General features: G+C 41.7%; 1 protein-coding gene across 1 annotated transcript in view; it reads right to left on the reverse strand.

Moving 5' to 3' along the window:
• srrm4 (serine/arginine repetitive matrix 4) overlaps positions 1 to 21,756 on the reverse strand; it is a 62,820-nt gene that overhangs the window by 15,652 nt on the left and 25,412 nt on the right. Inside the window, exons 2-6 of the mRNA XM_030738123.1 lie at positions 10,730 to 10,852; positions 849 to 932; positions 667 to 747; positions 550 to 576; positions 294 to 344 (exon numbers count right to left, since the gene is read on the reverse strand). Coding sequence (XP_030593983.1) covers positions 294 to 344; positions 550 to 576; positions 667 to 747; positions 849 to 932; positions 10,730 to 10,852 — 366 coding nt within the window. The remainder of the gene's footprint in view (positions 1 to 293; positions 345 to 549; positions 577 to 666; positions 748 to 848; positions 933 to 10,729; positions 10,853 to 21,756) is intronic.

The raw sequence follows: 21,756 nt of genomic DNA on the forward strand, positions 1-21,756 counted from the left end.
TCTTACCCTCTCTCACCCATTTCTCTCTCTTTGCAGCTCAAGTGTTCAATCAGGTTTTCTCTTTGCGAGGCTTTTTTCACGCTTTGCTCAGGAAATATAAAAGCAGCACGTTTCTGTATTCACCCATCGCGCCCTTACATGAGAGCTTTTTGGAGAATCCTCTTTTTTTTTTCCTTCCTCAGCAACAGCTACTCTTAAAAGACTGGACGGAAGAAGAGGGGTGCAAAAAAAAAAAAAAAGGTGCTGCAGGCTTTGGAGAGTATGTGATTCTGATGCAACAATCACAGACTGACCTTTTCTTGTGCTTGCGTTCATCCTTCCTCTTATGTTTTAAACTTGAAGAGCTGTTAGGATGAAAGAGAATAGAAGCATGAGCGAGGGGCGCTGATACTGACGGAGCTTGCACAGACAGCCCGCCTTCGTGCTGATACAAAAGGAGAAATGCATTTCAGGTGGAACTCATCCTGCTATTAACTGTTTGCCTTTAAAGTCTCCCTTTTAGTGTAAGCAGGCATGCCAAAGTTAAACAGAAAATAGCCACACATGTACCTGTGTTTTGACTTCTTAGAGGTATACCTGGAAAGGGAAACAGGACGCGTTAGGTCACATAAATATGAAGCTCATGCGATTGTTTTTGGCTGTTGTTTTAACATCCGCTGTGCCTACCTACGCCGCTTGCTTTTCTTGGAGCTCTTCTTCTTCTTCTTTTTCTTCTTCCTCGGTGGCGACAGGCTGTAAGAAGGAGACCTAAATAAAGGAAATGTAAAAAAATATGAACTCCAAGCATTCCTCTGTGCAAATCTCAGTTTATTCATTTCCAGAGGAAATGAATAATTTTGAAAACTGACCTTTTCCTTTTCCTCTTCCGCTCAGACTTCCTCTTCTTCTTCTTCCCTTTCGGCCGAGGGGAGGGGTCCTCATCAAAGGATGGGCTGTAAGCAGAGACAGAGCAGACGCGACACTCTGGGAATCTTTTTGGAGATGAAAGATACAAAATCGTAGCTTCAGGAATTCCACAGTTATTTCTGGACTTTAGATTTTTCCATTTAAAGCACCTGCACACCTATAAAGAAATGAAAATTGCACCTTGCCTGTTACAGCAGGCTGATGGGGTTTAACTCGTCGTGCTGATGAAGCAAAGTCCTGCCTCCACTCTTTTTGAGCTTTATTTTTGGGCTCTACCACACCCTGAATGAAAACTGCAGCATGTTTGCCAAAAACTCTTCACTATGTTCAAAAACTAGCATGTAGCCAAATACGTCTCCTGTAACTGGTGCCAAGTATCGTTTAGTTCAACAGCAAAGCTTTTTGTTTTTTGGCAAAAAGCAGCCAATGACAGGCTAGAGGCAGAAGTTTGCAGGAAGTCAGGTGAAGTCAAGCTTATCGCAGCTGCTGCAGGATTTTGATGGATGAATAAATCAAACAGCAGGTTTTCAGTGGAGTTTGTGTCCCAGCAATTCTACAAAGGCAATCCAAAACTGGCACGTTTAGACTTTGACATGTTGTTGTTGTTACCTGTGTGTTAAAAAAAGCCTCTCAGGTGTAAAGTCCTGAAGACAAACTTCCCTCAGTGACCCAAGCAATGAGACCCTGAGAGGAGCTGCAGATCCAGGTGATAAAGCTGCCGCCTTGTTTTTCAGATGTGCTTTATCGAGGTTAATACAGATCCTGCATTTCTCAGGTTAACATTTTCAGCTATCTGAGATATTGTATTACTTTTTGATAATTATGTGCTCACTAAATAATACATCTCCCACCCGATTGAGTTAATTATTAACAATATGAAAGTGCATCCTAGAGAGGAGTTCATCAGTCTGTGGGTAACAGTTCAGCAGTGTAATACCATTCACCGACACACACACACAGACACGTGCTCAAACACACAAAAGTGTAAAACCTACAAATCACAGGTCTGCAGTGTTTTTGAAGGAACACTGCTGAAAACAACCGTTAATGAACAAAGTTTGTTGTTGCTCCATAAAATTAAGAGAATACAAATATATAGTATAAAAAAGACCAAGAAACACAGCTGATATCTCTAAACATTGAAGTTCATTTAAAGTTATCTTTGGACAAGTTTAATCGTTTTGGAAATCATTAGGTTAGCATCATGTGGGGTAGAGAGAGAGCCTGAGGCAGCTGTGCAGGCCATCGTCTTCATGCTGTAGCATTTACTGTCACCAGGAGGCAGCATCACAAATGAGTGGTTTGTACTCTCGCTCGTGCTCTTGTTAGTTCTCAGCAGCTGCAGCGAAACTGAGTGTTAAAAACAGTGAAGCGTGCACTGCAGCCTCCCTCTCTGCTTCTCATATGTAATTAATGCTTTTTTTATTTGTCTCCTGTTTGTGGTGAATGGCGCCGTCGGTTCCTTCTCTGTTTCACTTTTCAACCAATCACATTCGAGCCTCCAGCTTCAGCTGCATGCTCGTTTTTGAAGGACTGCATACAAGCATGTTTGCATGGGGTGAAAATCCCTCTCCACGGGCTCTGTGTAGACAGCTCACACTCCAGCATGTGTGTATTAGTGTGCACTGCCTGTTACACATCTGTGAAGGCACCATAAATGCTGAATAATACAGAGACTTTGGAGCAGCACGGGAAGTCCTCGTCTGTTTCAGCAGCACAATACCAAACCACATCCTGCATGCACTGCAGCAGCATGGCTCCATAGCGGAACAGTCTGGGTGCTGTAACTAATCCGCCTGCAGGAAGCAGAGAACATTTGGCACATTATGAAACGGAAAATATGTCAAAGGAGGCACTGGACTGTTGAGCAGCTGAAATCCTATATCAAGCATGGGAAAACATTTGGGTTTCAAATCTACAGTAATTGCTCTCCTCAGTCCCCAAACATTTACGCTGTTCAAAGAAGACGTGAAGCGCAGCACTGAACGTAAGACTTTTATGAAATATGTAACTGGCATCGGTTCAAGATGAGGACAAAAAAGCAACATCGTTCAGTTCCCACGTTTCCTGTGTCGTCTTTGCACGATTAAATATGAGGTTGAAATCATTTGCAGATCATTGCATTGCAATTTTATCCACAGCATCATAGTTTTTTTTTCTTCTTTTTTTGGAAACTGATTTGTATATCCTCTCCCCCCCCCCCCCCCCAAAAAATGTATTTACAGATAAATAACCGTGACAGAATGGGTGGGGTAAAATAATCCACATGACTCATCACTGGCATCACATAACTGCACATAAATGCATCCTGATTCCCTCTCACAACAATCATAAGCAAGATTGTCTGTGATCCAAATGTCCCATACGAGATAATCTCATGACAAAAGGATGATAAAATCTTTTCCAAACCGCTTTAGACACAAAACAAATCACATGCCAGCAAGCTCCACTAAACTTTACTCAGAGGGAGGGGGGGGTCAGGTTTGACCTTGGACCTTCACTCTTTCAGCTGATCGGTAATTTTATGATTTCGACTGGGAAATGGTTATTTATTTCAGAAATTAACAGGGATAAAGCACAATACTTTAACGTACCACAAAGCTGCCTCACAAGCTCTGAGGTCCAGGTAAATTCCACCTGCCGTGCCTGGACATAGGCAGCTAGTGACACACATGGAGCAGCAGCAACGGGGTAATGGAGAATGTGAGATCTGAATCTCTCATGTATTTCATGGATGCTTTATTTCTGCACACATTCTCATTACAGGGTGAGAAATTCTTGTTATCCATCCTTTCTTCTCTTGAAGTGCGAACTCATTATACATGAAAGAAAGTGGTCATATTCCATCTGCTGACCAGCCTGGTTGCTGTCCAGTGCGCCACTTCATTTACTCTTTGAAAAGGAGATGAAGGTTTCTGAAGCGCCACAGGGCTCCTGAACGGGCTTTTCAAGTGCAGAAGGAACTGAAATCCATAAGAAGCAGAGACACGAGAGAGCGAGTGGCCACGCCGTGTGATGCAGAGCAAAAAGAATGTAGATATCATAATTAGCTCTGGGAACTTGTGGCTGTTTTATGATGTTTTACAGACTAAATGGTGCAGGCTTTAACACATTTGCTTGGCAAGCGAAAGGTCACTGGTTCGATTCCAGACGGAGACACAAATCCCCTTTGGGGTTGTATTAAGAAGAGCATCTGGCATAAAACTGCCAAACCAAACATGCAGAGCTACCTGCTGTGCAAAGGAGCAGCTGGAAGCAGCTCACACGACTAAAAGATTCAAAGTCATTGTTGTATTAATGAAAAATGAAAGCAACCGATGACCTCATCGAGAACGTTTATAACAGGTTAATATCAAAGGATATGTTGTTGTTGTTTGTGTGTGTGTACGTGTGGTACTTGTTGATCGTACAATCATATAAAGGCTCTGACTGGTTCAGTCATTTCTCCAAAATGAACAAACATTGCTAGAATGAATTGCTAAAAATGCTCTTTTTGAGTTAAAACATTTAACGACTTGTTCATCTGTGCAGAAACAATGGCAAAACAACGGTGATAATTAAGAACTAAAAGCTGGGAAACATGTGGAATTACCAGGGTTATAATAGTTTTGGATTTTACATTATAGTTTAGTTTCAGTTAGTTTTTACTTTTTTTTCTCTAATTCAGTTAGTTTTAATTAGTTTTCAGAGTGGTTTTGCTCGTTTTTATTAGTTTTTATTTTTGGTTTTATGCTTAGTTTTAGTTAGTTTCAGTATTAGTTTTAGTATTTTCATACTTAATCAGGTACGCTTTAAAGATACCCTTTAAAGAAATATATTCAGCAACCAACTGTTCACAGACAGCAGAACTACATGCTAAATGTGTGTAATATTAAGGGCACACATGAACATCAACAGGGAGAAACTGCTAACAATATGAACTCCAAAACTCGATAAATTCTACAATAAACTCCCAATAAAGTTCAGCCTCAGTGCAGCAGATTAATAACAGCTACATGTGGTGTTTGACAAAAACAAACTCCTTGAAGGAGTCAAAGCTCAAATCCAGCTGCATCCTGATGTTCTCTCCACCTGATGCTGCTTCTGTTTTGGAGCTACTTGGTTAGATGCTCGCTGATTAGACTTGCAGGGTCTTTGCAGCCTCTGTAGCCTACGGAAGTGTCCGACCTCATGTCCGCATTTATGCATGTATAGCTGGATTGCGTGTGTTAATTACCTTGTGGTTGTGTGCTGGGGGTTTTTTGGTCCTTGCTCTTTGTGCTCAGTTTTTAGGGTGCAAACATATTTGTCCCTGTTTTTTCACTTTCTTCATTTCTTCACGTCCATTCCCATAGTTTCAGCAGCTCCCTCCAGGAATTTGCTGACATTTGTGAGTCCTTATATTGATGCTTTGATTATTAGTCCTGATTGTTATTATCTGACTGATAAAGTAGCCGGAAACGCACAAGGACTAAACACAACGCTGTGGCTGCGTTGACCCGACGAGTAGTCACGTTTCTCTGGAGGTGCAGGCCGGGTTGCCTTGTAGGATGAGAGCGGTTTCCGTAGCTGCCTTGTGTGCGCTTCTCAGGTCTACTTTGATGTTGGTGTTTTTTTTCCTGACTAAGAAGTGTTCCGTACATCATCCACAACATCATCCACAACAAGACACTCGCTGCTATCTGTGCTATCATAGTAAAAAAAAAAAAAAAAACACCACATGGGACTCTCTGAGGAGCAGCGCGGTGTGCGCACGCACGCACATGCGCACCCATTTGCCCGACGGCGTTCCGAGCTTAAACTCGGAGAGAGGAAAAAAATGATTTCATATCAATCCACAAGACTTTTGAAAAAATAACAATATCTATCATTTCAGTTAGTTTTAGTTAGTTTTGTAAACTCACATTTCAGTTTTAGTTAGTTGTCGTTTCTTCCTTTTAATTTTAGTTTTTATTTATTTCAGTTAACGACAATGTTTTTTCAATTTCAGTTTTCGTTATTTCGTTCGTTTTCGTTAACTATAATAACCCTGGGAATTACCAGCTGTGTCTTAAAGACACTGAATTTGAATTAAAGCTTTAGGATTATGTAAATTTCCTCTGGTGTGACAGAAGCTCAGAGCAGTTTCTGTCGTACAAACAGTATAAAAGTAGTAAAAATGTGAACAGAAGCTAACTGTTGTGATCACGTTCCCAGTTCTCTGTGGTAGAACTTTAATTGCAAGAATCTCTTTGCAAAGACCAGGCTTCTGAATGTGCCAACAGGGCGCCAGATGACAGCAATCAGCAATTATTTAATTGTATGTATCACAATAAAATTCATCATTATTTAAAAATGAATGTAACAAGTACATTAGAATAAAACTCATAATTAAAATATTGTTACTAATATTCAGGTAATATTTTCATTGCTCAGCATTCAGCATTGCTCAGAAAATATCAAAATTGCTGCAAACGCAGCGATGTAAGATAATTCTGCTTACAGGAGGGTAATTGTTGCCATTTATGTGTCAAATTGAATGTAGCACCATGTTACACAAACAGAGGTCGTGCACACAGGTGAGTGTGATCAGGACTGATGCAGACAGTGACAAACTGCTCTCCCCTTTGATATATGCGAGCGCAGAGCTCTGGAGACTATGTGCCCATTTCATTGGATGCAGAAGAGTGTCCTGCTGTAATAAATGGCCCTGCTTGGAGTAGTCGGCAGTTTGCGAGCATTAGGAACTGAAATGCATTAGAGCTGATTAGACAGACCAAGCCCAAGTACCCTCTCCTGGTAATGAGAACGCTTTGTCACTCATTAACACCTCCACCATTCTGGCCTTGCAGAAAGAGAGCGCAGAGCGAGCATTTGCATTTTTTCTTACAGCAGAAACACTTTTTTTATGAAACTGAGAGAATGAAAAGCAGTCAGCTGGCAGCTACAGTGGGAATGGTGATTTTGTCAAACAATGGTGTATGAAAAGAGGATTTAGGGAACATCTGGTTAGGATATTATGGAAGTTTGTTCCAAAGAAATTGCTATCTGTATCTCAAAATTTTGAGTTAATAAGTCAAAATTTCAGTTTCAGGAAGCTCAGTGAGAAACGTCATTTCCTTCTTACCCGGAAGCGGACGATGCCAACGGAAAACTGGGTAGCGATGGTATCAGTGAGCAAAGGTGAACAGGCTGTCGTCAGGTTTGTGACCTTTGATGCCCTCTAACCAATCAGAGCTGCACAAAAGGAATCCATGTTCTCATGTTGAACTGTTGGACAGCTGATGCCTTCAGCCTCCTGTTATGGATGGCAATTTTTTTCTTTTTTTTGTGGTGGTGGAAACAAGCTTCCACAGAATATGATCAATGCTCAATTTATTGATTTTAGAATGGATGTTTTTTCTAAGACCACCATAAATGTATGTGACTACATCCTAGATATGTCATTATTAAAACAACAACAAGCTGTTCTCTCCCATCCGGCTCTGTGGTGCATTTATTATAACTGTGATCAGGCAGATTTTCTTTAGCTCCCATTTTTGTTGTTTGTTTGACAACAAGTGCTTCCTAAAACTTCCTCATTATAGCAACATACCATTCCTAGCAGGAATCTGGTGTCAGCGGCTCACAGTCTCATGTTATAATTAACTTTTTTTCTCTCTGCCAAATTGCTGCTGGCCAGTTAGCAAGATAACAATCCACAGAACAAATGTCCTTCTCAACAAAAGAGACTTTTCTCAGGCAGCGCTTTGTAATTGAGACAAAGTATCTGGAAATGGATCTGGCTCATTAGCTATTTTAATAAAAGGAAATGAAAAAAAAAACACATGCATCTTGTTGTGCTGGCTGTTAGGAGACATTTCATACACACAGCTTTTATTTTCCTGAGGTTTGATGTGGTGGTCATGTCTCCTCCTCTCTGCTGACCTTGTGGTCAAAACTACGACTCATCACGTGCACGGGCCTCTCTTCCTCCTCGTTTCATCTGGATCTTCTCAGAGACGTATGTGAGACTGACTTCATCATTTTAAGTAAATATCTTTTAATTGAATTTACCAGCTAAGACTTAACAACTTACATGCCAATATATGCAGCTAAGTCTGTAAATCTTGGACCTGTGACTCATAATGACTGATTGTTTGAACCAGCATAATCATAGATGTAACTGAACTGAAGACTTTGGCCTGTTTTTTAACTGTTTAGGAATTACAGACATTTCTGGACATTTCAGAGACTCAAAAGTACTTGGATAAACTGACGTAATATAAAGACTGTTTTTAATACGCAGATGAAAAATCCTTTGCAGTCAGTCAGTGAGTGAAGTCTAGTAAAAATGGGCATCACCAAGTGCTGCGTTTCCTCCTCTGAGATGCTCTCCTGGCCTTCACTGCAGCTGCCTTCAGTTGCTGCTTGTTTGTGGGTTTCTGAGTCTCCAGCAGCGTTCTCGGGTAAATGTTGGATTTTTCTGGGATCGATCACTGCGGTTGTCTTCTGTGGTCTTTCAGGCCTTTCCTTGGTGTTGCTAACCTGGCCAGTGTATCCCACTGTATTGTCTTTCTTATTTCTCTTGCAGTGTTACTTGTTTCGTTTGTTTTCTAATGATGGCTTCCTTCACTTGCATTGACATCTCTCTGGATCCTCATATAGAGAATTACCATCACCAGCATGCACACTCGGAATCAGCTCCAGATCACAGGATATGGGAATGAGGGATGAAGAAGCAGCCATACTGGTGTGAGGGAGGAATGACGCCCCACATCTCCAACAGACAAGTTATGATTTCCTTTAATTTTGCAAAGGTCTATATATTTCACTATATTTCTATTAATGATTTAGTGAATATACAATTCTGATATTCTTGGTATTTGCAAAGGGGTAGTCAATGAGCCATGTGTTCATGTGCTAACAGCAAACTGGATCATGTTCAGTGTTTAGTGAGAACCATTTCCTTATTTTAGTGAACAGGACTGCAAACAGAGACGGTGGTGGACATAAAAACAGGAGAACAGGGATCCGAGGATAAGTTTGATTATTGGTGTTGCTTATTTACGTTGTGTTTAAAGTTACGACGGACCCTTCAGGATGAAACCACTACGATGGTCTTCTATTAACATGAACCTTGTGCTAAGAGTTGCCAGTAGATATTGTACATAAACAAAAGTTGCTGAGAAACTTTTAAAATGCACAGTGCACATACCAGTGCATTAATTTCTTCACGAGGCAGATTTACTTTTTTTTACTTTTTTATAAACTTATCCAAGAACCGAGAGCAGTGTAACACCCACACACAGCAAACACACACAGATCAGTGCGAAAGAGTCAAAATTTCAGCTCAAACAAAATACAGCTGGATGCCTTAAATGTTTGAATAGAAATCACAGGGCAGGACAGAAGATATGCTATAAATAATAAATAAATGAATAATTAAATTGAATTGAATCAAAGGCAGCTGTAAATAGAAAAGTCCTTGTTCGAAAACTTCGGTTTTCTGTGTGCTGCATAAAAAATGAGTGATAATCACGTTTATTTTTCAAAACCAAACAGGAAGCAGGTGTGCGCCAAATCAGCTAAGGGGGAGCTGGATTCTTCATTATGGAGTCGATCTGCAATAAACCTTTTATGGATGTTTCCTTTAAAGTGAGTTTGTGGCACAGAGGACATCCGTGTAAACTCGTGACTACTTTCCTTAGTCTCAGCGAGGACTCTAGCAGCTGTGATGTCATCGTACCTGAACAGGTTGAATTGTTTGGCATCTCATTAGAATGAATGAATGTGCTGCTCAAAGTGGACTTCCTTTCCTTGTTTCATCGACTGCTTGCAGCAGTCTTCTCCCAGCGTTGCTCTGCTTTTGGGAACCAGGCTGCACGAGATCAGTGAAAATGTATCGAGTTTATTTACACAGATGTGTTTCCACAATAAGAGCATCTCTGCTGCTGTCAGAAGAAACTGATGCAAAGCTGCTCTATCAGAAAATGTGAGGTCATCACTTTAAACATTTAATGAACCAACTGAGTAAAGACTGAGACACAGCAGTCGTTTTGCTTTGGTGTACTTTCCACGCACACTGTGTACACTGAGGACGTCTCTGATTTCTTAGTGCTCACATTTTAAAAAGCAGTCATTTGAAGCTGCTGGAGAGAACGGCGTGCTGGTGTCTCACAGAAAACTTCCAAAGATAACAATGCCATAAATCTCTCTCACTATGCTTTTTTCTATCAGATGTCTTTTCTTGCACACATAAACCAGAAAAATGATTATCAGAAGCCTGCATGCCTGCGTGTTCTCTGCGCTTGCCGTTAAATTCAAAAACAAAGAGAAGCAGCCGCCGGGTAAAGTTCATCCACAGAGAAGAGAGTCGTGTTTGTGATCCGCTCTTACACTTCAGAGCCGTGTTTTACATATCACTGCCTGCTTCCCTGCTGTGCAGCTGCAACAGCTTTGAAGGTGTCAGATTAATTAAAAGGTTTCCTTCCAAAAAAGAAATAACAAAAATGGTCGGGTTGATTTCTCCAACTCTGAATAAAAAGCTTAAAAAGTGTTGTGAGGAGGACTGTTGGATCGGAATGCCGCAGTATGGAATTCCTCACGCCACTTGTATTTCTCCACTGGGCCTAACCTGATAAGACTGTTTACATTTCCCGCACCAGAATATAGAGATTAGCTCGGTTTTCGTGCCCCGGAGGTGTTTTCGGTGTGCCGTTAAAACGCTTTATCGTCTACTCTGTAATCTCCAGAAGCACCTCCAAAAAACAAAAACAAACTTTAATCACAAAACTCTGATCAACAATCCATTCTTCTCATCTCTTACAGGTGCTTTTTCTTTGAGTTCAGAAGAGCCTCCTGATGATTGTGGAGGCTAACTCACCTCCTGGCCCTGCGATGGCTGTGATGTCTGCGCCTGCTTCCTTTGATGCAGCCGTTTCTGTCCCTGGTGTCCGCCGCTTTCCTCTCATCAGGCTTGAGCTGCTGGCAGGTTGTTGTTTCTGAGCTGTGGGGGGAGGAAAAAAAGGAGAAAATAAGAGTTAGTTTTTTGCTCTCGAGCCTTCGGTGAGAACTTCACCAAGTGATTTTTGCAGTTGTGCACACGGCTAACAGTTCCATCGCACAACAGCGAGGGGGCATTTACCATGCTTGGTTAGCCTTATTCCCTTTGGTCCACTGGGTATGTGTTTCATTCCCCTCCATTTCTTTCTGCCAGCCATTCTCTAGGAAAATTGGAGGTCAGCCATTTACCATTCAAATCGACGTGTCAATTGAAATATAGTTATTTACACGCCTCGGCTGCCCTGACATTTTGCAAAATGGTGCTTTCTCTCTGGTGCTGGGTGGATGAAGAATAGTTCAAGTTCTTGAAGTTTTTCTCCATCTATGATCTACATACATTTAATAATAAGTTTTCTGTGTGAGGAAAATAATTCTTCCATAAGTCAGGTGTTTTCTAATTCAGCCGCTCTCAGCTGAACCCCCCCCCTCCAAATTGTCATCCGCAGTGACATTCGGCGGCAGAATGAATGATTAAATAAACTGAATGATCTGATGTGAGCACACAGTTCTAGCCCTGCTTATTATTCTCTGTTTTAGTCATGGGAGATTTGAGCGTAATTACACATTCTCCTCTTCATCGAGTGGCTCCCGTCTGATTGTAATGAGAAGATAATCAGAGCCAGAGATTAGGACGTCAACACCGCCCCCTCTTCTTCCCTCAGTGACGAGCAGGCAGGGCCCGTCGCTTTCTATCTTCCTCACCTTGGTTCTCCTCAGCTTTTCAGCATCACAGGGAGTGCCCCCTGACAGGGAACTAATAATGTAAAATGGCAGACGAGGGGCCGCAACATGACCGAGTGTGTGAAAGGTGATAGGAGAGATAAAGACAGCCACCGGAAGGATGATTAGTCTGATCAGGAAGGCTGATGGAAAAGAACCTTTAAATAACCCGGTGATTTGGCTGATTCTCTCCCGGCTGATGGAGAGCTAAATAAATGTGAGACCACACGGCTGTCTGCGATTAAGGATGCTTAATCAGATACAGGCCAGGCCGCAGCTGTAAATAAGAAACTGTTTTTAATCTGTTTGCCTGCTTAAATAAAGATTTCAATTCAAAATTTAAACACAGATTTTCACTGAAATAATGTAAAAATAAAAAAGTAAACCAACATTCTCAAATGTGAGGAATTTCTTAATGTAGACCACATATTTTAATATTTTGGACCTTAACTATTATTCTAATATGGATACTAAAGGGTTCAAACTTGAACATCTACAATACTACACAAAACTCATATGCTGATGAAGATGTACGATTTGTTTAATGAAATAATGTCATATAAAACAGCTGTAACACAGCAACTAATGCATCTTGTTGAGTCATTGTTTCCTCAACTGAATCTTTTTCAGTTTTTGACTCTTCATCCAAAAAAACAAGCAAAAAAAAAAAAAAAAGGCACAATTTTTTCTATACATGAAACAAAAACATAAAAATCACAAGTTGGTATTCATGCATGTAGCAAAGGGGTTTCCATACAATCTGTATCATCCAATTTCCAATTATTACAACAATCCAGAATCAAAACACACAATATCAGCTGACGGCCATGACTGACAGCTGGGGTGTTTTGAGCATCACATGCAGTGATTGCAATGAGGAAAAAAACATGACTTAATCCTTTGTGTTGGTTTGTATGTAGAACTATTGGTTGTAGACTTACCCCAAAAGTCACTGCAACATTGTGTAACTTTGTTATTGTGTAATTTCTAAAGGCAACTTTGAGACAAACGTACCTGTGGAACCACCATGTGCTGAGTACTTCACAGTACTGCCTGATGCTCCAGCCTGCTACAATGTTTTTTCTCATTACTTTTCCTAAAAGTAATGCAGTACACTACTTTACCTGCCACAGAAAGTAATTTGTTACACTGCTCATTACATTACGTTCCTGTTAACTCTGTAAAATGACCTGAAACACATATGTATGAACACAAAGCAAAGCTGAAAACCTGCCCAAAGCATGTACGAGTAGACTCATCACTGCCTTTTTAAAGTTCAGGCTCTGGCTGCAGGTTTGGAGGCTGCATGCACTCGGCTTCATCATCACTCTGGGTTCTTGGCTAGCTTTGTGTTAGCATGCTGTTTGTGCAGATGCTTGCAAAGAGCCAAAGTCGTGTTCAAGGGATGATGCAGTTGTTTCTGTCTCTTGTCCTTTTAAAGTAATTAAAGTAATGTGCACATCTCCACTCCTCAAAAGCTGCAGCCCCATTTCCCTCCTCCCACACATAAACTGAAATCAGCTGATTGCAGCACATGTGCACAGGAAGAAAAATCATGTTTGATGGCTTTTTTTTTTTCTTTTTTGTTTCTATCTGCCCAACTGAAGAACCTTTGTAACACAAGTAACGCATAACTGTAACAATGATGCAATCACTGAATTTACTACAGTAACACCTTATGTTACAGGAAAAAGTCACGTCATGTGAATTACATTACAGTAATGTGTTGGGTGTACAAGCACTACATATATATTCCCCATTATATACAGTATGTAGGTCTCAGGCATTGTATGAAGCAAAACAGGTCACTAAGTGTTTGATGACCGCAGGTGTCAACACAGCGAAATATGGAGACCATTTGAAAAAATTCATCCTTTATTGATTTGACATCATTTGCTCTCCTGGTGGCCAGCTACATGAGCTACTTGGACTCAAAAAATGACAGTTTCCCACCTTTTACCGATCTGATGTATCATGTATCGTAGAATCACTGTATAATAACACCATTTTTATCGTGAGTATCCTGACAGTACTGTAAGATGAGTTATTATATGCTCCCATGCACAATGCTCCCTGCAAACAGGCTAAAGGCTGCCCTGTTAAACACTCCACTTTATGTCCCTGAACAAAGAGCAATTTTCTTTTACTGGCCTGTTTTTGGCTTCTTTGTTATTTGTTGTCACTCTGAGAGCAGCGGTTGATGACTTTTAAATGAAATCAATTTTGCTATCACAAATGCACGTTCCCTTCATCTCGCCACGCAATTTATGGCTAGAACTTTCCAAGCTATAAGCAGCTGGATTCATCACGAGCTGCTTCGTCTCCCACACATACACACGGAGCCACTCTGTCTCTGAATCACGGACATGCCATCAGCCAGCAGGGCCACTCTCCATAGAAGTGTCGATGAGTCACATCATTTCCAGACTTGTCTTTGGACTCTTTGCTTTCACTTCCGTTTTAATTTCCCATTGTTTTATGCACTAAAACAATGCTGTCATGGTAATCTTATGTAATCTGGGTAACTTTCAGTGAGGTGCCAACAAGATGCATGTACAGGAGGGATTACAACGGACTTAACGGGCTGATGAAATTCAAAGTGAGCGCAGCATCCCACTTTCTGACTTTTTGAACTTTCTTTTCTTAAGCGTGTCATACTGAAGGTGCATGCTGTAGAACATCTCCTTTGGCTGTGTTCCAGGAGGGAGTGAGCAGTGACCATGCTGTGATCAACTCTTGTTCCAGTCTTTGTCACAGAGGGAGAGTCTATCTCCTCTCAACATGGGGCTCCCTTGCTCCATCGTTCAGCACTGATGCTGACACGGACAGATGGTGCAAAAGAAAAAAAAAAAACATGCTGCAAACAAATCAAGTACTTTTTTTTAAGGCCTTGAGGATGTGATTTCCCCCTGTGTGTAACTCCAAATTTGGATAGGGGACTGGTAAAGTGCACATCAAACCAGATGCAGAAGCTCACAACGGGCAGTAATTGGCTGAAATAAATGTTACCAAATTTCTGTATTAATTATGAACTATCTAATACAGGTGGTGGTGCAGGACACAGAAGGATGGGCTCCTGCTGTCCTCCATAAAAAGCCTCTTATGGCTTCATGATGATCTGTTATTGGCTAAAAAACACAACACAATGCTTCCACAGAGGAGATCCTCCCTAACCAATCAATAATCAGATATTATCATCTGTTTAACTTCCAGCTAGGGGTGAGTAATTCTTATTTCTTAATGATGATTCAGTAAATAATTATACTGTTTTTGGGATGTGATCTGCTTTTCAGAGTAACTACTGATCAACTCATTAAAAGATCCAACATGAAAGTCTTTTATTTTGAGCCGCAGCCTTTTCCATCTCGTCCCTCTGTACCTGGATGGACTCCAACTCCATTATCTGCAGCTGGCGATGGTCGTCGGTGTGAGAGAGGCTCACTGGAGAAGCAGCACGGTATTCACATGAACTGAGCAAAAGCATCAGCATGCACGTGACAAAATGTGTTCACAGGAGGCAGCATGAAGAACTGTGGTGAGAGGACCAACACTGTAAAGAGTCCAACTAGATGTGTGAGTGTAGATTATGAGTTTCCCATAAAATAAAATCTTTAGGCAGGGCCTCCCACTCCTACCTTCAGCTGTGTGCTGAGATCATCATAAAACATCACAGACTGCCAGAGTTACAGAGGGATCATCACAGTTTGTGTACAGTTTCACTGTCCACACCCCATTTACGATGTAAAATTGAGATAAACTGCTACAGTATCTGCCGGGAGCCGCGCCGTAATCTGCCAGCTGCTTTACACTCCACCAGCTCACAGCTGGGGGTCTGACACCGTACAGGTGTGCAACAAGCACGCAGGCAGCCATTAAACCCACCACCAAAACATCGCTGCACGGCTCCGGTGTCAAAGCTCACCCTGACGATTTATACAGATCACATTGTCATCTGACACAGATGTTTTCATGTTCTCATCTGAACTCTGATATTTCAAATCGAGTTTTTACTCAAAGCATGTGAGTAAAATCTGCCCTCCAGTTCAGCAAGCCTCCTACTGCAGAGCTGTGTGAGTTTAGAGCTTCTTTGGGATACAACAAAACACACTTGAATGCAGCCTTTTCCTTTCAAACCTTGTGTGTATGGAGGCCCCACTGTGACAGAATACGATCTCACGAGACAGAGCTGAGAGACACCCGAGGGGAATTTGTGCATTTTCTATTCTGTGATCTCATCTTTCCCTGAAAGCACAAACAGACAAATGCAGTTATGCTCTCTCAGCATAGCTCAGCGTACCCCGACTACCACAGCTCCCTGGATTCATTTAGTTCAATTACCTTTTAATTACATATATTTGCAAGTATAGTGTACAAGTAGCATCCATATGCACTTGTTTTGAATTTGTAAAAATAAAGAAAAAAAAAAAAGGTATGATTTATTATATGAGGTGGAGTTGCCTCAAGTGGAGGAGTTTAAGTATCTCGGGGTCTTGTTCACGAGTGATGGGAGAAGGGAACGGGAGATCGACAGGCGGATCGGGGCTGCTTCTGCAGTGATGCGGACGCTGCACCGGTCCGTCGTGGTGAAGAGGGAGCTTAGCGTAAAAGCGAGGCTCTCGATTTACCGGTCGATCTACGTTCCTACCCTCACCTATGGTCACGAGCTTTGGGTAGTGACCGAAAGAATAAGATCGCGAATACAAGCGGCAGAAATGAGTTTCCTTCGAAGGGTGGCTGGCCTCTCCCTTAGAGATAAGGTGAGGAGTGCGGCCATCCGGGAGGGGCTCAGAGTAGAGCCGCTGCTCCTCCACATTGAAAGGAGCCAGTTGAGGTGGCTCGGGCATCTGATTAGGATGCCTCCTGGCCGCCTCCTGGGTGAGGTGTTCCGGGCATGTCCCACCGGGAAGAGGCCCCGTGGTAGACCCAGGACACGCTGGAGAGATTATGTATCTCGGCTGGCCTGGGAACGCCTTGGGGTCCCTCCGGATGAGCTGGAGGAGGTGGCTGGGGAGAGGGAAGCCTGGGCTTCTCTGCTTAGGCTTCTGCCCCCGCGACCCGGCCCCGGATAAGCGGAAGAAAATGGATGGATGGATGGATGGATGGATTTATTATATGCTCTGACTAACTGGACAGACAGATTTACTCCTGCAAGTAGATTATTTGCCTAATTCACATGTGTCAAACTCAAGGCCCGGAGATGATTTCATATAGCTTTTATTAATGCCCCACCGGAAAATAGTGATCCCACCACTTATACTACAAATCCCACAATGCACTGCAACAGCTGCTGCGCAGGTCAAGACCTGTGCACTAACCCGTTTTCCAGTGTTGCCAGTGACATCGGTCAGCACTGCAACGTTCAAGCTACCCCCCCCCCCCCCCCCCCCCCCAATGGCCAAACAAAAAGTGGACTTTGAAAACAGGCGGGAGGCAGACGGCCTGCTCGCTGACAGCGGAGGAGGTCTCTACCTGTGATGTGCGGGGGAGAGAGTGAAACTGGGCCGGATGCGGGAGCAGATGTAGAGGGAGACCTGCACAGGTGAGCTGACAGTGCATCACTGCGTCACACAGCAGGAAACGCTGCAGCAAAGTCCTGACGACACAACGTGCCATACGCACCGCAACACGGACAGGGAACTTTATAAGAGGAAAAGGTTAAAATCAGCGCAGTTTCAGTCTTTATGGAGGAAACAGCTGAGCTGCTGAGGAAATCTGTCAGTTCGTGGAAAGTAAGAAAGAAACAGAATAAAAGAGAAACTAAATATCTTGTTTCTTGTTTCTGGACTTTCTGCTGATCACATCAAAGAAGAAATTTGCAAATTTTCATCAGCTTGAAATGTTCTCATTTTCCTTGATGTTATTTTTGAGGAAAAACATATTTTATTTAATGTGTTGAGGAACAAGTTGCTGTGTTCTGGCCGTTCAAATTCATATTGCTGATTAAAATATTGTCAGTTTTAGATGTTCAATAAAGGTTAATCCTGATTGGCCCGTTCTAGGATTGAGTTTGATACTCCTGGCCTACTTTAATGCCAGAACTTCAGTCTTGTCTTACCCCGAAGTTCAGTTTTTAAAAAGCAGAAATGGATACTTTATAACAATGCTTCATTTTTCTGATCCATCTTGTGATCCCATTTCTTCTGCCTTTGTGGCAGAATGAACCACTAAAATGGGCCATCTATGGATAATAAAGATTTTCATTAGTGTCAGATATAAGGGTTTGTCTTCACATCGTTAACGTGGTGAGAAACAATAAACTAGTGTCACTGTGAAACCTTAAGACACTCGAGCATCCAACATTCAAAAATCCATGCTGGCTGACCGTCCTCTCATTTTGGTTGCCATGCCATCCTCACAGGTGCTCCGCCTCGCTGAGCGTGAGCCGAGGAGACTCACGCCTAATGGAGCAAGTGAATAACAAACTGCGGGAAACGAGTTAAGGGATACCCGGGAAGATCGATACTGCTGATGCTAAAGCAACAAAGGGAAAACAACATCTGGCACTGAGTGCATGATCTGTCTGCTCTGTGACATCAAGAGGAGAGGATTTAAAGCTAAAGAAAATTACTGTTCAGCATTTTCCTTCCAGTTTTTCCCAACTGAGCTAATTGTTAACATCCAGCGAAGCGCTCGTGTAAACCTTTCCTCAGAGTCTCACTGCTCCATACAGCAGAGCGGCCCTTCGTCTGACAGCCTGATTATTCAGAGTGGAGGGTTTCCAAATTAGCACTCAATAAGTTCCACTTTAACTTACTACCTTGCAAACATGTCAAGCCAAATATAGAAGATAATAAAGATTGTAGGAGGACTTGCATGACACTACTCCTCAAAAAAAAAAAAAAAAAAAAATCAGGAAAAAAAAGTTGACAAAGTGCAGCACTGATGCTTTCATTTGACCCTGTTTCCATAAATGATTTAAGAGTTTCCAACTACTCATGTGAGGTTCAGGGAGGCTAATAAACTTTTCATTATCCCTGTCACACTGACCAGGAACAATTGATTATTGTTATTACAGGAGTGATGATAGTTGGGATAATTACTTGGGAAAGAGGTGATCTACTACCACAATTAAAATCCTAACACTGTGGTCCCGAGTCACTTCGCTTTCATTTACACTCAGACTGTTTATCTACATGTCAGCGTCCAGCGAAGAGCAACTTTATCACCATCCAAAGGAGAGCAATTAAACCCACACAGAGAGAATGAAGCACATCTCTCACGTGGTGAAGGCTTCGGGCACACAGGACCTGCTCAAACTGCTAAAGTAGCGACTTTTAGGTCAAGTGCTGCAGATTAAATGTTAAGAGATTTTCGAGGCAATCATTGAGCTGAAGAAACATACAAACAGTCCTGGAATTACACAGTCCTAATCAATCAGCCACTCCATCATTAAAACTGCAGAAAATCACTGGTTTCTGTACTAAAAGTTTCACAATCATTTCTGAAATGATGAAGTATTAATTTGATGAATGGGTGAGTGTGTACTGTATATCCTCATAAGAGGCTCCAGTTTCTGTGGCTTCTTGTGTGAAAGCATGCTCCCCACAGCACACCTGCCCACGGTGAAATTTACCTACTTCAACTATTTTGAAAATCACCCAAAGTTTTCCCTCCCCAGAGGAGGCAATTTTTCTCCCAAATGTGCGCAGATGGGTAATAGATTTTTGGTGACGTTTCTCCTACCAGCTAAATTGCAGCTCTGGATGAAAATCCTTTTGGGGGACTGAGATCAGCCCTAAATTGGCCGCCTCTTGTTTTTTTTTCCAGACTACGCATGAAGGGAAGGCAGAATGATAGAAATGAGTATCAAAGATGTAAGCCCCAGCTACGAGGCGTCAGAGGCTCCAGGCAATTTTCTGTCTTTGTTAGTTTGCTCCAACAGTCTAACACTGAATCTCAGCAGAAAGCTTTGACACACATTAGGCTACAATTATGTAATGATGAGAGCAAATTTATCTATAAATACACTATTTTATTATTGAAAAACTCCATGCATTGGACATTAAAAGTAATTTATTGAAGTTTTTGGTATTTAGTATTTCCATTCCCACTTTTACTTAAAATGAAATAGTGCTCACTGCGGTCTATCACAGAGAGATTTTCCCTGCCACCATCAGAGGCCAAAAGAGGTCAAATTAGCCGATATTTTAGACGAAGCTAAAGAATTACTTTCCCGGAGCATTTCTCACTTGTCACAAGAACCCAAACCATGACATTTAAATCCAACGTGTAAGGGACATTTTTCACCTTGCAGGGTTATTGTTATGAAGAGGAATGTTTTAACCCAAACCAGTCTTAGCGCCTAAACCGAACCAGAACTGATAGGCAAGTGAAAACACAACGGGACGAAGCCTCAAACAAAGGTCGACCGGCTGGTGTCCAGTATTACTGCAGCTGGTGTGTCGATGCCAAAGTACATCGAGTGCAACACAACGGTCGAGTACAATACTACGACTAACCGTTATATGGCAGTGAAGCATGATCTTATTTTTGATACATGTTTACTTAAAAATGCTCCTTGCAGTTTTTTACAGTGTGGTGTGAGCACGTTCACTTCCACCACGGTCCATGCAGTAAATACAAAATCGAGTCATTTGGTTGTATATGCCACACAGAGGCTCGGTGGTGAAATCAGAGGAACTGGTTCTGACTGGTCCAATCAAAATGCCTACATAATCTGTGAGTAAGAAAAACACTCATCATCAGGAATAGCGAAGCCGTTCCCCTTCCAGCGGCTGAGGACCACGTGTGCTGGAGTGACTTTGAAGACAAGTGAGGTTGTTTTATTCAATTATTGTGTCCTGATGATAAAATGGGAGCAACATAATGGCTTGATTAATTTCCTTATCACGGCGAGCACAAAGAGTAATTACAACCAAATCCAGCGCTTGGTGAACCACACATCAATCAAATTAAAGCAGCCTCCACTCGGCAGCAATCACTTTCAAACAGAACAAATGAGTCGATTGGCTCGGACTCCCGCCTCCGGCCAGTGTAGTGTTTACCTAAGAACTGTAACTCCAAGCAAAGGTTACTTAGGTTGATTAGAAATCTCTGAATATGTCAGAAATCTTAATGGAAATTGTGTCTGCACAATTATATTGTCGGTATGAGCGAGGCTGTGGAGAACCTGAGTGGTGTTGTGTGCCCAGAGCCATCATTATAGCTCATGACAATTTTGACAACTGGCAGCTACAAGCTAGCAGGAAAGGTGTTTAAAAATGCAATCGAATGTCAACTTATAATAACAGCGGGGCAACTCCATTACCACTGTCCTACAAACTACTCACACTCCGTGTTTGTGGAGCAAGATTTTCCTTTATGGTATGTAAGGAGTCGTGTTGGCAGCTGTTTTAATGAGTCGGGCTCGGCTAACAGAGATCAGTCGAAGCTCGTGGCAGGTGAGGAAGATCGATGCAGGAGGAAAACTGTGACCTCTGACCTCAGCCCTCTGTGATAACATGGCTGCTCATTATGAGCAACGATGCCTATATATATATATATATATATATATATATATATATATATATATATATATATATATATATATATATATATATATATATATATATATATATATATATATATATATATATTTATTTTTATTTATTTTTCAAGCCTTATTGATTTGGAATACTTTTTTTCCCAAATTAAAGTTACAGTATGTTGAGTTGGAATAGGAAGCTAAATGTAATTAGTAACAGAATTATTCTTCACTACCAATAAACCACAACCACACAATGATGATAAAGCAAATGAACCAGTGTCTTTGCCTCAAACTTTGCTTATTATTATTATTAGTTTGAGAAGGTACCGATTAGAACCTTAGACAGGATAATTTACCATAAAATAAAAAAAGGGTATCTGTAAAATCAGACCATGCTATCTCTAAAACTAAAACCTTAAGCTTTGGTACCAAAGACCTGCTCACTGAAGTCCAAATATCTGTGGCTGCTCCTCTCCACGGCTCTGTAAATGAAAACTAGAACATCACAAAATAAATTCATGTTTTTAGCCAGTGAATTAAAGCCTCGGGGCTTCACTTGACTTGGGTAAACCTACTGCATTTCATTGGCAGCGCTTTCTATTTGCCCTCTCTCAGCAGGGCTAAAAATCAAATCAAAGCAC

The sequence above is a fragment of the Archocentrus centrarchus genome, chromosome 9 (genome assembly GCF_007364275.1).
Source record: "Archocentrus centrarchus isolate MPI-CPG fArcCen1 chromosome 9, fArcCen1, whole genome shotgun sequence".
NCBI lineage: Eukaryota > Metazoa > Chordata > Actinopteri > Cichliformes > Cichlidae > Archocentrus > Archocentrus centrarchus.